General features: G+C 55.7%; 1 protein-coding gene across 1 annotated transcript; it reads right to left on the bottom strand.

The window, feature by feature from the left end:
• Positions 1 to 5,822: 5,822 nt before the first annotated feature.
• On the bottom strand, positions 5,823 to 14,426 carry Klf16 (KLF transcription factor 16). Its single transcript, XM_076919429.1, has 2 exons — positions 13,831 to 14,426; positions 5,823 to 6,280 (listed from the first exon to the last, which is right to left on the bottom strand). The coding sequence occupies exons 1-2, from the start codon at positions 14,282 to 14,284 to the stop codon at positions 5,979 to 5,981; spliced, it is 756 nt and encodes a 251-aa protein (XP_076775544.1). The 5' UTR covers positions 14,285 to 14,426; the 3' UTR covers positions 5,823 to 5,978.
• Positions 14,427 to 15,400: the final 974 nt, after the last annotated feature.

Below are 15,400 nucleotides of genomic sequence, written 5' to 3'. Positions count from 1 at the left end.
CAGGTCCTGAGGCTTGTCCACAAGCTTTCTACTGCACTGGGTTCTCTCCCCAACCCTTTTCTGTTTTGCTTTTGATTGAGGTAAGGTCTCATGTAGCACAGACTGGATGGACTTGCCCATTATGCAGTGCTGAAAATGACCCGCCAAGCCTTGTGCATGCTAGCCAATCACTCCAGCCCCAGCTACCCCCTCAGAGCCCTCCTTTTGTTTGTTTGTTTGGATAGGGGCTGGCACTGTAGCCTAGACTGATCTCAGACTTGGAGCAGGTTTTCTAAATCCTAAAATCACAGGCCTGAGACACCATGGCTGCCTGCTTTTTACATTTTTAATCAATTAGTCTATTTGGTGCTTATCTATTTTAAAAGAGTCTCTTTCTGTGTTCCAGGCTCATTTTTTTTCTTTTTTTCTTTCTTTTCTTTTTTTTTTTTTTCTTTTTTTCTTTCTTTTTTTTGGGGGGAGGGGTGGGGGGGTCTAGACAGGGTTTCTCTGTGTAGCCCTGGCTGTCCTGGAACTCACTCTGTAGACCAGGCTGGCCTCAAACTCAGAAATCCGCCTGCCTCTGCCTCCCAAGTGCTGGGATTAAAGGCGTGCCAGGCTCATTTTCAAATCCATAAAATCCAGCTGCTTCAGCCTCCTGGATTCTGGGATTACAGCGTGAACCACCACACGTAAGGTTGGAAGGGTATCTACCATCAGTTAACACTTCTCACAGAGAGGTAACCTAGGTACATACATACTGGTGCATGACAAACATAGGAAGTGGGTCCTGAACATGTTGGAATATTACACAGCTTCAAAAGGCAGTTCTGGTGGTGCACTCCTGTAATCTCAGCACAGCGGGGACCCAGGCAGTAGGACTGACTCAAGCTTACTCTCAGTTACATAGAGAATTCAGGACCAGCCTGGGTTACCTGGAAACTAATATTTTAAAATAAATTTTTGTTTTTGTTTTTTGAGACACAGTTTCTCTGTGTGGCCCTAGATGTCCTGGAACTCACTCTGTAGACCAGGCTGGCCTCAAACTTACAAAGGTCTGCCTGCTTTTGCCTCTCGTGTGCCAGGACTAAAGGTCTGCCCCACCACCACCCAGCAATAAAGATATTTTTCAAAATCTCCAGATGCCCCACAGCATCCACTTCCCAGGAGGTTGTGAGAATGAGAGAAAGTAAGACAGCAGATGCTAGGGGCCGGGGCCGGGGCTGGGGCATGAAGCTTCAGTGTAGGGAGATGGCCAAGTTGCAGAAACCGATGCTGGGAGCCTTTTAGTGAAGCTTCATGGTGCCTGGCTATGCATGGAAATGAGATTTAAATGTATTTTCATATTCTGTGTGCATTTATAAAAAGATTGTAAACAAATGATTGAGTTGAGTGCTGACGGCAAGAGAGGTGGCCCAGATGTGGCTGTCTCTCAACAAAGTCCTTGAGCAAAGCCAGCCTGGGACAGTAGAGAGACTGCTTCTCATCCACGGCAGAAGAGCACAGGGAACCTTGGGATGTCCCAGACAGGTAGAGCTCTGTTGCATTTCTCTAGCTGGCGTTACTTCTCCATTCCATCACAGATAACTCAGCCTCTGCAAATATAGTTATCCTGATAATATATGTCTCATCTCCAACTAGAGGCCAAGACTAGAGGTCAAAAGCGGGTGTCTGACAGGACCCGGCGAGACAGCCTGCAGCCTATTTGTTCACTGAACCAGTGACTGCAAAAGATAGAAATTCTTTAAGCCTTCGGGATGTTGAATGATGGTGGCATTGGCAATGTTTTCCTTTTGTTTGGCCTGAACTCAGCCATCTTGCCTGGCCTCCTGAGTAGCTGAGATCACAAACCCCTAGGCCATTATGTTTGGTCTTTTGTTTGTTTGTTTTTTAACTGTAGGCTGGTGTGAACATTCTAAGTAATGAAAATGACTTTGAACTTCTGACCCTCCTGGCTTCCCGTCCCCAGCACTGCTAGGAATTGTGTATACTGTGCCCACCTGAGCCACATTTATGATGGGGGGGGGGCAATATAGCACCTCCAGAACAAGATGGCTTTGGTTTCTGTTTGTCTCTTTTGTTTTGTTTTGTTTTGTTTTAGGGAGAAGGTTGGAATCCAGGGCCTTGTGCAGGCCAGGCTGGCACTGACCACCCAGCCACACCCCAGACCCTCACTGGGGGCCTGTAAGGGTGGTGTTCTGCCACATTCTCGGCCCTTCACTAGGACTTTCTCAAAAGGATCTCTGAAATAAGCTCAGTAAGGGAAATTGGAGACCACAAAGCCTGGCCAATAGCTTTAGATGCGATAAAAGAAAAGCCAAGCGGTGGTGGCACACGCCTTGAATTCCAGCACTTGGGAGGCAGAGGCAGGCGGATTTCTGAGTTCGAGGCCAGCCTGGTCTACACAGTGAGTTCCAGGACAGCCAGGGCTACACAGAGAAACCCTGTCTCGAAAAACCAAAAAAAAAAAAAGAAGAAGAAGAAGAAGAAAAAAAAAAGAAAAAAAAAGAAAGAAAAAAGAAAACAGACACTTCCACCCAGGAACTTAAACACGCCTGTTCACACCAGCATCAATCACAGAAGCCAAATTTTCAGTTCAATTCACATCCGTACATGGATGAATGGGTGATGAACACAGGAATCCTGCTCAGTGCCCAGCCGAGGAACGGCTGTGACACATGACAGTATAGACTGGTCAATGCTCCCACTGCTGCGACCCTCATGTGGTGACCCCAGCCACTAAATTATTCCATTGCTACTTCAAAACAGAAACTTTGCTACTGTCATGAATCATAGTGTAAATCTGTTTGCCCATGGTCTTAGGCGACCCATGTGAAAGTGATGGACCCCCAAAGGAACCGAGACCACTGGTGTAGGAGCTGGAAAACACGCTCAATGAGAGCCAGACACAAAAGGCCAGAGGGGTAGGGAACTCCACAGAAAACATCCAGAATGTGGGGTGCAGACTTAAGAGGGGTGGCTGGGAAGGGGAGATGACAGATGAGATGGGGTAAGGGCTTATTTTGCCATAAAAGAATGTTCTGGAATTAGTCGATGGTGATAAAGCAGAAAAAAGCAGAGATGTAGCTGGGGCATCTAGTGGTGGGTGCTGGCCTAGAATCCCCCAGCAAGGGACTGGGGGTGTGGTCAGTGTAGAGCCCTGCCTAGGATCCCCAGTGAGGTGCGGGGGGCGTGGTCAGTGCTTGAGACCCTCTGTAGTATATGCAAAGTTCTGGATTCCATCCCCAGCACCATCTAAAGAGTTGAAGAATTTCTAGAGGCCGGGAGTGCTGGACAGCTAACCACACTGGTGGTGGAGGTGGAGCTGAGGGCCTCATGCATGGTAAACAAACTTTCACCATTCAACTGCACAGCACAAAACTACAGGACCACACTGTGAGAAGGCATGGGGAAGCCAGAGGCTTCATGGATACCTGTGCAGGATGGTATGCAATAGGAAATGATGAACAGCACAAAGGCTATGGGCTCGCTCCACCCAAGCGCTCCAGGAGGAGGAGCCAGTGTGGAATGCCTGCAGGTTGGAAGGCTACAACAGGGGAGGGGCCACCCTGAGCCAACATAGACTCGCAGTACTAGCGTTGGCCACTAGGTGGGGCACGGCACCTCCTCTGGCACAGCAGGTGCAATGGGGCGGCTCAGCTCCACCCCAACCCGGTTCCAGGTCCCAGAGCTAGGTAGACCTCTGGGATCTCATGTCTTTTTCTCAAACAGGGATTTAAGGTCTCATTGGTTCCTAAAAGCTCTCAGGCTCTTAAGCCCCCACTTACACCCCTTTTTCTGCACCAACCTAATTCCAAGACGGTATGCAGTAGGCATTCAACTCGTGCAGGATGGTAGGATAGCAAGGATGGCTTGCATGGTGGTGGCGGTCCTGAGGCACCTTTTGACTAAAGCTTGTTAGATCTTGCACTATGTGCAGCTCTAAGGGTCTGTCCCCACCCCCACCTCCCCTGCTGGCTCCAGAAGGGGGCGGGAAGCCGACGCCCCCGGGCACCCTGTCACCAAGCTCTGGTTGCTGGGTAACCGGGAGGGCGGGTGAGCTGCTGCGAGCCAGGCGCGTGGGTGACTGAGTTGTGCATGCTACTGCAGGCAGCCCCCTCCCAGGGCCTCAGAGAGTCCTAGCACAGCTGGAGTATATCAGCATATTGCCTCAGTTTCCCCAGGATGTAGCTGGGGACCTTGGGGGCCATGGGAGTCAATCAGACAGACTTGAGGGCAGGTTTTTAAAAAGGGCTTCTTTAATTAAATACATGGGTGAGAGGCCGGGCGGAATGGAGGAGAGGCGCCCCCTACAGAAAGAACAAATAAATCCCTTAGGACCCTTGTCCTGCCTGCCCTGCAGACATCACCCTTCAATGGTTAGACCCAAGTCTCAGTTATCAGTTAGAACCTGAAGTTGGGGGGGGGGGGAGAAGGGAGGACACCCCGAAAAAACTCTGGTTGCTTATGGAGTTAACTCACAAGGACCTCAGACCTTTCCCCTGTTTACAGGAAGGACAGGAGACCAGCAGGAGCTGGGATGAAGCAGGATACATCCAAAAGACACAAAAAGAATGGGGCCCCAGCCCCCCACCCACCCCGCAAACTAAGGCATCTCATTTCTGTGGCCAAAGAGAAGGGGCAAATGGAAGTCCCCGGGAGGGGAAGCTGGCCAGGCAGGACCCTTTGAGTCCAGCTCCAGAAGGCGACCTCCCTCCACACAGGCTCAGGTAAAAGTAGCATTACCCAAAGCCTTTCTCATTGCATGATGGAAGGTAACTTCCCACAGCCAACACAGGGCAGCTCAGCTGTGTCCATGTCCCTAAGCCCTTGGGGGGGGGGGAGGCAGTCCCTAATTGCCTTTCTAGAAAAGAAGTCCAGACTGCAGTAGGAGAGACCTTCCCCCACTCACACCCCTGAGGATGATGGCCACACAAGGGGACCCCACTAGAACATGGAACTCGAGCCTGAAAAAAATAGTCTATCCTGTGCAAAAAAACCCGAGCTACCCCAGAAGGCCCAGGAGCTGAACGCCCTGTTCCCAATCCTGGAGTCCAAGGCCACCCTCTGCAGACACCCTAGAGTGTGGAGCACATGACAGGCAGGTCAGAGGCCTGTATCCCTAGCCCGATGGCTGCAGGGGTCCTATAGATTGTCTGAGACGCAATGACACAAAGGCCAAACTAAGGGACCCTAACCCAGTGGGAGCAGGGAGGCTAAGCCCCAGGCACCAGACACCCACTGTCTCTCTCACACATATGCACACCCAGATGGGGGGGACAGGGCCCCCCCCATACCAGCAGTCAGAGAGGACAATAAATAATTCTTTCCCATCTGCTGAGCGCCACACCCAGAGTGTGTGGTGATGCTCTGAGGGGACCTCCACATGCCCCACCTGCACCCCACAGCCCTAAGTTCTCTGAAAACTGTGGCGCTTCTTGTACCCCTGGGGCTGGGGTGGGGGGCCCTTATTGAGGGCAGAACCTATGGACACCTGAGATTTGAGTACCCATGGAAGGGGGTCAGCCAGGCTGCACCCCCTCCATTTCCCTGAACTTCCGCCAATGGCTTTCAGTGGAGTGGGGACAGGTTGGGGCCCATGTGAAGCCCCAGTCACCTATGGCTCTGTGTACGTGTGTCCCAACCTGGAGGGGTGACTAGGGGGCTGAAGACAAGGGGTGGGACCGGATTTCATGCCCAGCACCACTCAGGAGGGAAAGCAGAGGGTGGCAGAAGGGGCAAGGAGAACCTGCCAACTGCCCATTTTGGGGTCCCCACAGAGAGGACAGAACAGTTAATCATGGCTATTTACAGACAGAATCTGAGGCCACCTCCCAGGCCCCTCAGGTGGCCCAAGTCCATTCCCAGTCCCCTTGCTACTTTCTTGAGGTGGGCTGGAACTCCACGACATAGGCTCTCCAGAGGACAGAAGTGTCTGTCCATTGATGGAAATCCCTGCTGAAGCCTGGCAAGCAGGCCACTCAGGGTGGATGGTCAGGGCTCTATAAGCCAGCAGGAGCTGGGCTGGGGACAGGGCTGGGTGTGGGGCTGCCAGCCAAGCTGCAAGGCAGCGAGTCGCTGGGTGAGACGCTGCGGGCACCAGGTCGTCGCAGTAGTTCTGGGCGGAAGCCAGGATGTCGCCGTGCGTGCTTGGTCAGATGGTCACTGCGGGTGAAGCGCTTGGTACACAGGGGACAGGGGAACCGCTTCTCGCCTGTGTGCGTCCGGTGGTGGCGGGCTAGCTCATCAGAACGGGCGAACTTCTTGTCACAGCCAGGCCAGTCGCAGGCAAAGGGCCGCTCACCTGGACAAGAAAAAGAGAGTGAGCAAGGGGCGGGGAAGGATTTCCTACAAAGCCCAAGGCTGCCATCCAGCTACAGAAGTGGCCCCAATCAACACTTCATGTCACCTTGCTTCCCTCTCCTCCACTAGAATGACAGGCATGGGCCACGGACCCACTGAGCTACACTTCCAGCCAGCCATTCCTACAGGTCTGGAGGTGGGGTCTTCCTAGCTGCTGCAGCTAAGCTACAACAGAAGGCAATCTTGGGCTGGGCGGTGGTGGCGCACGCCTTTAATCCCAGCACTTGGGAGGCAGAGGCAGGCGGATTTCTGAGTTCGAGGCCAGCCTGGTCTACTGAGTGAGTTCCAGGACAGCCAGGACTACACAGAGAAACCCTGTCTCGAAAAACCAAAAAAAAAAAGAAGGCAATCTTGCCTCCCAAGTGTTGGGCCACCATGGCCCTGACTAGCCTGTGTCTTTTTGGACACCACCCTGTCAACTTCTGCCAAACCTAACAGGCCCTCAGATCAGATGTCCCTGTCCCCAACAGTGTCCAAAATGGCTGCGGGGCACCAAAAGGAGGCGTTTCTCCAGGTCCTTCTGCAACACCCTGGGCCACCTGCAATTCTGAAAAATCAGGTCCAAGCTAGTTTCTGCCCATGGGTCTGAAGATGGGGTGCATCTTAGGCATCTCATACTCTGTAGAGGCAGGAAAGGTCAGGCTGCACGCCCAGGGGCGTGGCCTCAGGGGTCAGAGCCAGTCACGCAGCATTTGCTGCTGTGTTGGGGCGGGCCTACACTAGGCAACTTCCTCTACAGACCACTCCCACTTCCTACTGGTCTCGCCCAGGTCCCCCCAGCAACAGCCATGCCCAACCAAGCTCTCTGATCCCCAGGAGGCCCCTACACCAGGCCTCGTCTCATGGTTAAAATCTTCCCAGATGGATAGGTTCATCCAGGACCCCAGTGCCTCAGACCTGGTGTGGATGGCTCTAGGCTCCAGGTCTGGAAAGGACGGCCCAAAAGCCTGGTAGGATAGCGTGTGCAAGTAGTGTCAACCCGAAAGCCCATGTACAATTCTGCAGAGTCCAGAGGAGGCTGGAGGCAGAACCAGGCCACTAGTGACCCGAAGGCCTAAGCTCTGGGAAGCCACAGTGGAACTTGTACGAGGTCACCTCGTGTGGTCCCGAACTAATCCACTGGAGAGCAAGTACTCAAGGACTCTGTATCTCAGAAAATGGCCAAGGAGCCCTCCAGACAGAACTCATGGAAGTGAGGAGAGGAAGTGTAGAGGCATCCAGAAAGCGGAAGAGATACTACACAGAAGCCTGGTGTGACCTGGTGACATCTTTGCTCTAAAGAGCTCAGGGGATCCCAGGAGAGAGGAACTGAGGAAGGGGAGGGAAAGTGGACGAATCTGGGACTAGGAGGGGCATCAGCCATCACCGTCCAGGAAGTAAACAGAAGAAAATTATTTTCATTCGGGCCCCCTGCAAACCACACCCAAGGCCCCTCACCATGGAGGCACAGAATGCAGGAAACTGCCTCTGGGATACCCTTGTGCCGATTTTGTATGGCATCCAGGCAACACGAGGCCCCACAGGTTACGATTCTAGACAGCAAAGAAAGGGAAGAGGGGCCAGTGTACCCAGAAGGCTGCCCTTGTCATTTCCAAAGTGTTTCCTTAAATGATCCGAAAGACCGAGTCCAGTAAGAATGTTTGTCAGTGGGCCAAGAGCCCCAGAAAGTACTCCTCACCACAGCGCTCAAAGGGTTCATTCTAAAGGGGAGGATTGCTTGGTTATAGAGCTAGGGTCCTAGCTTTGGAACAAGACACTGGGTGACAGAACTGTGTCCATACAAGGGGGACATGCAATCCTGTCGCCATTTTGCAGACAGAGGACGAAGGGTGGGGGGAGGTAGGAGGAAAGGGGACAGCCTCTAGCAAGCAATCAGCTTACTTCCCCTTTTGGGGCCTCCCTGTGGGGCTGGTCCCCGCCTCTAGACCCCTAGTTCCACTTGTCAGGAGCAGGTTGCAGTGGAGGCGACTGCTGCCAGCACCAGCCCGCTGGGAATGCAGCTGCTGCTTGTAGCTCGGCGGTGGAAACCGGCAGAGACTTAGCAGCCCAATGGGCCTTGCTCAGGCCTTGCTCACGTGGTCCTAGCTCCCGCCAGGAGGGCGGGGGGTGGGGGGGGTGGGGGAGGAATGGCCCGGGCCAGGGTCGCCTTGCTGTGCTGGGAGCCTGCCAGTCCCCGCCCCACACTTGGGGGTTGGAGAGCGCACGTGTGCACACCGGTGGTGGTACGGCATGCTCACCAAACCCGCACCCCACCCCGCAACGTTGGGTGCACACTTGCCAAAAGCCTGGCCTGGATGTGCTACAGTACAGTACCACAATCTACCCAGAGGGGTAACTTGAGGGGAGGGGGTCCTGCAGGCGTCCCCTGTCTACACCACAGCTCCAGGAGACCTGACTTCGGGGAGGAAGAGGATTGGGTGGGTGGGGACCATACTGGAAGGATCCTGTGGGCGTGGCTGTGGACTTGACCCTCTGACTCAGGAAAGGCCAGGGTGAGCTGGGGACGACTCTACTCGGGAGCCTTGGGTACTTTGCAGCCTCTAACACAAGCAGGTTGTGCCATCCTGTAAACTTGCTCCAGGAGAGAGGCGGCCAGCAGAGGGGATCTGAAGGTGCAGTTTCCACCAGGCCACGCCTGACTCTACCTGGGTCTAAACTCCTCAGGGGGGAGGCCTGTTCTGGCGCTTAAGCTCAGCAGCTGTACAGGGCTTGCCAGACCTCCACCTTGGCTCCCTGGCTGCCCCACTACCACTTCCCTGATGGGCATCACCTCTGGCTCTGCTGGCCATCGCCCAGTATGACAGTTTTCCCGTCCCCAACGCCTAGCTGTGAGCTGAGACCAGGTGCTGAGTTCCTGAAACTTCGGAGCATTGAGTCTCACATGCAGCGGGTGCTTAATGCTCGCCTGTGGGAAAGTCTTACAGGCCTGGATGGAGGAGCATGGAGCAGGAAGGCAGCCTCAGAACCTGAGACTCCCCAAGCGGGGCCTCCTATCACCCTCTTACATAAAAGACAGACAGTGGACTCAGGAGTCTCCTACTGCCCGGCCCAGCTCCACCCTAATGGGAGGTAGATCTCCAGGACCCACATAGTAGAAGAGAACCAGCTTGTCAAACTGTCCCCTGACCTTTACATATGTACCACATGCCCATACACACAAGCACACAGTAAATAAAAATATCTTAAACCAGGTGGTGGCGCACGCCTTTAATCCCAGCACTCGGGTGGCAGAGGCAGGTGGATCTCTGAGTTGAAGCCAGCCTGGTCTACAGAGTGAGTTCCAAAATAGCCAGGATTGCAGAAAGAACCCCTGAGGCCAACCTGGTCTACATTTTAGGTCCCAAACTGTCTCAAATCAAAAGTTCATGAATTAGAGCCTGGCCCAGTCCCCCCTTCCCAGAGGGCAGGCTGCCTGATCACTGTCAGGAGCTCTTGAGAGGGGCAATAAGGGCAACATCCCCAGCACTTGGGAGGCAGAGGCAGGTGGATTTCTGAGTTCGAGGCCAGCCTGGTCTACAGAGGGAGTTCCAGGACAGCCAGGGCTACACAGAGAAACCCTGTCTCAAAAAACCAGGAAAAAAAAAAAAGGACAATGTCCCCATGGGACTTCCTAGGATGGACACCAGCCTACCCAGCCAAAGGGCTGCCAGTCCTCTGACTGGTATCATCTGCCAACTGCCAGCCCAACTCTGGCTGCTTTTATCAGAAGCCTAGGTGGGGTGTGGTTATAACCTCCAGCAATGTTGGGGGCCCCACCAGCCAGTCCCAGTCGCTGCATGCTGTGGGAAAGAGCTGAGTTGATAGGGTGGTGGCAGTCCCCAAAGGCCACCAGAACCCCACAGGGCTCCAAATCCCATCCCAGGCCTCAGTTTCCCCATCTGTCTCTCCTCCTGAAAACATCTTCAAAAAAATTAGAACCACTATTTGGACTGATCAGAACACTGGGGTGGAGATAGCCTTCTCTGCACCCCACTCCCTTCAGATATCACCCCTCCCTCACCTCCTCTCCTACCCTAATCTCTCCTCCATAAAGAGATTTCCTGATAAAGCCAAGCTGGCCTCTGAGACATCCCCACCCTTGAGATTAAAGGTGACACCAGTAGCCTTCAAAATCCCAGCCCTAGGGCCACCTTACAATTCCCTCTCCAGCTACACACTGTTCCCGGCCCCGCCCAGCTACACAGGCCTCAGCAAATCTGTCCCTCCCACCTTCCCACTTCATCATTAGTGCGGGACAGGATGCCCACAAAGGCCCTGCACTGTCCTGGTGACCACAGATACTAACATTTCTTCCAACCTACAGTTTTTGTTTTTACATTATTTTGTGTGTAGGAGCATACATCCCAGGTGCACGTGGAAGACAGTGACAATGGGTGGTCCCCTCCTCGGTGCTGGTCTCTGGAGGTGGATCTTTCTTGGCAGTCACCCTGACCCAATTGAGCCATCATTGCCCTGGCCCAGACACTAATGTTTCTCAGACTTAAGGAAACAGGCTTTTTGAATATCTAGAGATGACCCTGAAGCCCTCCAGGAGATCTGGGCAGTGTGGAAGCCCATGGCATGGGTCGAGTGGAGACCCTGCAGGGCCCAGGGCCTCTTACTGAGAAGAACCTGGTTCCAAAGGACTGAGACCCTGCCTGGATGAACATCCAGGCCTCTCCCAGGTCTGGGTTCTGTCTCAAGGGACCAGATCAAGGACCCCCACCCTCAGAGGCCCAGGGAAAGAGGATGCCAGAGATGGAGGGGGCTTGGCAAGCAGACCGGGAGCCAGCCTCTCCTCCCGCCCCCGCCCCAAGGCTAGATCTCTCGGTATCCATAGTAACCATGTCAACATCTCCCACAGTCTCTAAAGTCCTTCCCCAATCCAAGCAGGGGCTGTGGCAACTGGAGTGCAAGCTCTGTCTACTGCCGGTGGGCCTTTGCTGGGAGTGTCCTATAACCCCCACCCCAGCTCTCCTCTGCACACCCAAGTACAATGGGGTGGACATAATGGGGCTGCAAGGTGGCCCTTTACCCTGCACTATCTATGCCTCCATCGGAGAACTAAATGGATCCAGGCCCTAGTAAGGCATGAGTGGGTGGGTAGAGACAAGATTCTTTCTCCTACTCCACAGCCTTAGGGCTCTGAAAGGGATCAGATCTATCCCAGGTCCCACTGACCCAGAGATGTGTGTGACCACACAGGCTTCCTAACTCAGCAGTGTGCCACCTTCACTTGAGGGTGAAATAGCTGAATCCCCTCCAGAGAAGACACTGGGGAGTCAGCTGTGGCTCTTGCTTTAGCCCTGGGGAGAAAGCTGAAGGAGAATTTATTTACCTTGAGTTTCAAAGTTAGTCTAGGCTACAGAGTAAGAACAAGAACATGTCTCAAAAAATGAGGCCTGGTGGCCCAAGCCTTTAATCCCAGTACTGGAGAGGCCAATTTTATTTATTTATTTATTGGTTTTTTTCGAGACAGGGTTTCTCTGTGTTGCCCTGGCTATCCCTGAACTCACTCTGTAGACCAGGCTGGCCTCGAACTCAGAAATCTGCCTGCCTCTTGGAGAGGCCATTCTTGTCTACAGAGCAGGGTTGTCTGGACTACAGTCACATAAATTAACTAAATGGCAGGATGTAAGGTAAGTGGTCCCCACACATACCCAAAATGACATAAAGGTGCCCAGATCCAACATGAGTTTCCTGGTCCCACAAATGGCTGTCATAAGGAGAGTTTGGGGACACAGTATCCTGTCTCCCCTGGTGTGAAGCATGATTCAGGATCCAATGAAGAGTGGAACCCCACACCCCACCTCATGGAACTGCCTGCAGTCATCCCTAGACCCCAGACTTCAGCTCTCAGGCCTCAGTTTCTCTGGCATGCTAGGTCACCCCTCTGAGCTTAGGGGTGTCCTAGAAGGGGTGTGTGTGTTGGGGGGGTACTGGGTACCTCAAGGTCAGGGAACTAGGAAGACTGCTGGGTTGGAAGGGGTGGGGCATGTAGCTTCACACCTGAGTGATGGGCTCACAGGCTCTTATCACTGCATGGCCAAACTCACTGCTTGAGCCAAGACCCTGGACTCCAGTCTGTGGCAAAGAGAGACATCTTTCTCCATATTCATATTCTCTCTGTCTCTGTCTCTCTCACACACACACACACCACAGCCTTGCTATCTGTGCGGCCCCCTCAAATGTTCTGTAGAGAAAATGCGTATGAACAGATACTATGGAGCTGCCCATACATGTGGGCACCAACATGGGGGCAGCCTCTAGACCACGGGGGCTAAGGGCAACGACTCACAGACAGTGAGAGGAGGCACCATCTATGCCCACTTTCTGGCTCAGCAGAATCCAAGATGGCTCCTCTACTCCCTACCTGCCCTGAACATGCCTGGGGCCACCCACACATCTATGGAGGCTGTCCTGAACTCTCTCAGTGTGACCGTGACGGGAACCCCCAATCAAGCCCTCTTTGGGTGCCTTTTTGTCCACAGAGTCTCTAAGGGTAAAGGCAGCCTCTATCTTTTATGTAGACAGGAGATGGCAAACCAGAAGCTAGTGAATTAGCGTAACAGGCAGGTGACCCTATCCCAGGTAGGTCTCAGAACGTTGATTACACCACTGCTAAAGGGCAGGACTCTCAAATCCCAACACACATTCCCAGCTAACACGGACAGACCCTTGGAGCGCCCAGGACAGGGAACGGCCAGTACCTAGCAAAAGGTCTGAAGGGATTGGGCTCCCCAGAAACACTTGGCTCAATCTCGCTGCCCACCTTGACCAGACCCATCACAGGTGTGTAGAGTGGGCCAACACCGGAGGTGGGAGGAGAGCTGTGGTGCGGATTTCAATCCCATTGAAGGTTCAAGCCCCAACTCCAGGTCCGGGTCGTGGCCTCGCTCCACCACGTTCAAATAAATACACAGAATGGAGAGAAAAATGTCCCGGGCAGCCACCCCCTAGATACCACCTAACCGCTACGTTAGAGGCTTTGCCGCCCATCGGAGGGAATCCGAGCTGCTACCTCGAAGGCCGTAATACGGATCTACCAACCCCCTTCACAGATAAGAAAACTGAGGCTGGGGGAGGGCCGAGGAAGAACTACGGAACCGGATGTTCTGACCACTAAGCGCGAGACCATGAGAGCAGAAAAACAGGACAGGAACACCGAGCGAGACTCAGTTTCAGTAGGAACCTGAGAACTGCGATCGCGCGTGGTGGACCCACCATGCCGCGGTGGATCCCGAACAACCTGCAGTCGCGGGAGATTTGGCCACCGGGGCCGCCCTCTGCGCGCCGCCCGACCGCGTGGCCGCCACGCCTCCCCGCTCGCGCCCCACCCACCACGTCCCCGCCCTCCCGGCCGGCGGGCGGCTGAAGCCTGGGCGCGCCCCCTCCCCGCCCCCCACGCGCCACGCAGTTTCGGGGTTCCAAGTGAAGTGGGGGAATGGGGTCCCCGGGACCTCTTTAATGCACTCCCTGCATCCCACCGGCGCAAAAAAACGAGGGGCTTACCTGTGTGAGTCCGCAGGTGTGACTTGAGGTGCGAAGACTTGTAATAGGCTTTGGCGCAGCCAAGGAAGGGACAGCGGTGGCTCTTGGCTGCGCCGGGGGCGCGGCCCGAAGACGGAGACGAAGCGGCCGAGGAGGAGGAGACCGGCGAGGTGCCCCCCGCGGTGCTGGCTGCGGTGGCGACTACCGGCCCGCCTCTCAGATCGGCCAGGATGCTGGCGGCCAGCAGGTGGGGCGCAGCGGTGGCGCCTCCCGGCCCCGGAGCGGTGGCTGGCGGAGGCGGTGCCCCAGGGGTCCCCGGCGGCGTGGCCTCGCGGCGCGTGGCGCGCACATCCAGGCCGGCAGCGGGGCCCGCGCCCTCGGGGCCGGGTCGCCCGCGATGCACCACGGCTCCCGAGGAGATGGCCATGAGCACGTCGGCGGCGAAGTAATCCACACACGCCACGGCCGCCGACATGCCGGGCAAGGACGCGGAGGCACCGGATCGGCGGCGGGAGAGAAGCGGAGGCGGCGGGACCTACGCCCGTCCGGCCGGCAGCGGCTGCTGGAGTGCGGGAGGCGGAGGAGGGAAGGGAGGAGGAGGCCCCGGCGCGCCGCCGCCGCCCGCGCTCAGTCCCGCCCCGCCCCGCCTGACGCTCCCTGACGCACCGGAGCCCGCGGGGGCGGCCGTGGCCCGCCCCGCCCGGAGGACGCCCCCTCGGGGCTCAGTGGCCACGCCCTCTCCCCACTGTGGTTACGCCCCCTCCTGCCGCGCCCTCCGTCCTCCGGAGAGTCGCGCGCCACCGCGGATGGGCGGAGCTCACTCCGCTAGCAGCCGGTTCTCTCCCACTTCAACACCCTCGTGTACCAGTAGAGCACCCGGGGTCCCCTGTCTCCCTGGATTGTGACCTCTCCACGCAAGAACAAGCCAAACAGAGGGAAAACGTTCCCCCGGCCTGGCACGCACTACTCCCACCGGTGCCCTTCCCGGATCGCCACCTCCCAACCCGTTGAGAGTTACGCCCACCCCCGCGACACGCCCACACACCCCACCCCAGCCTCGGATGCCCCGCCTCCTACCAAGGGCGCGCCACGCCTCCTCCGGGTGCGCGCTCCATCCCCTTCCCGGCGCGCCCACCGTGCTGTGCCCGGTGCGCAGTCGCCGGGAACCCTCCCTTCTCCAACTTGTCCCTCCCCCCACACACACACATTCAGGCACTGGGACGCGCCCCAGTCCCTGGCGTGTGTGGAGGGAGCGGGGGGGGGGGTGCGATCTGCACGTGGCCAGGGTGGGGGTGCGGAAGCGCGCTGCCCCGCCCCCGGGCCACGTGCGCGACCCTCCCCCTCCTTCCTCGCTCTGGAGCGGAGCTATGACCCACCAGTGCTGACTCCCCATCTCTGGTCCCCAATGCCATTCTTGGCTTGGGGACAAAATATCCCGGAGGTGGAATTAGAGAACGTAGGTTACCCACTACCCTGCCTGGCTGATCGAGTCTAGAGTTCGTCTTTGCGCACCGGGATTCGGGAATCACTAGGCCTGTGGATAACCGGTATGGCAAAAGTGAGCAGAGCTGCAATAAAAGGGCCTGGCTCG

Source organism: Arvicanthis niloticus, chromosome 22 (genome assembly GCF_011762505.2).
Source record: "Arvicanthis niloticus isolate mArvNil1 chromosome 22, mArvNil1.pat.X, whole genome shotgun sequence".
Classification (NCBI taxonomy): Eukaryota; Metazoa; Chordata; class Mammalia; order Rodentia; family Muridae; genus Arvicanthis; species Arvicanthis niloticus.
This window is presented reverse-complemented; position numbering and strand designations above follow the sequence as displayed.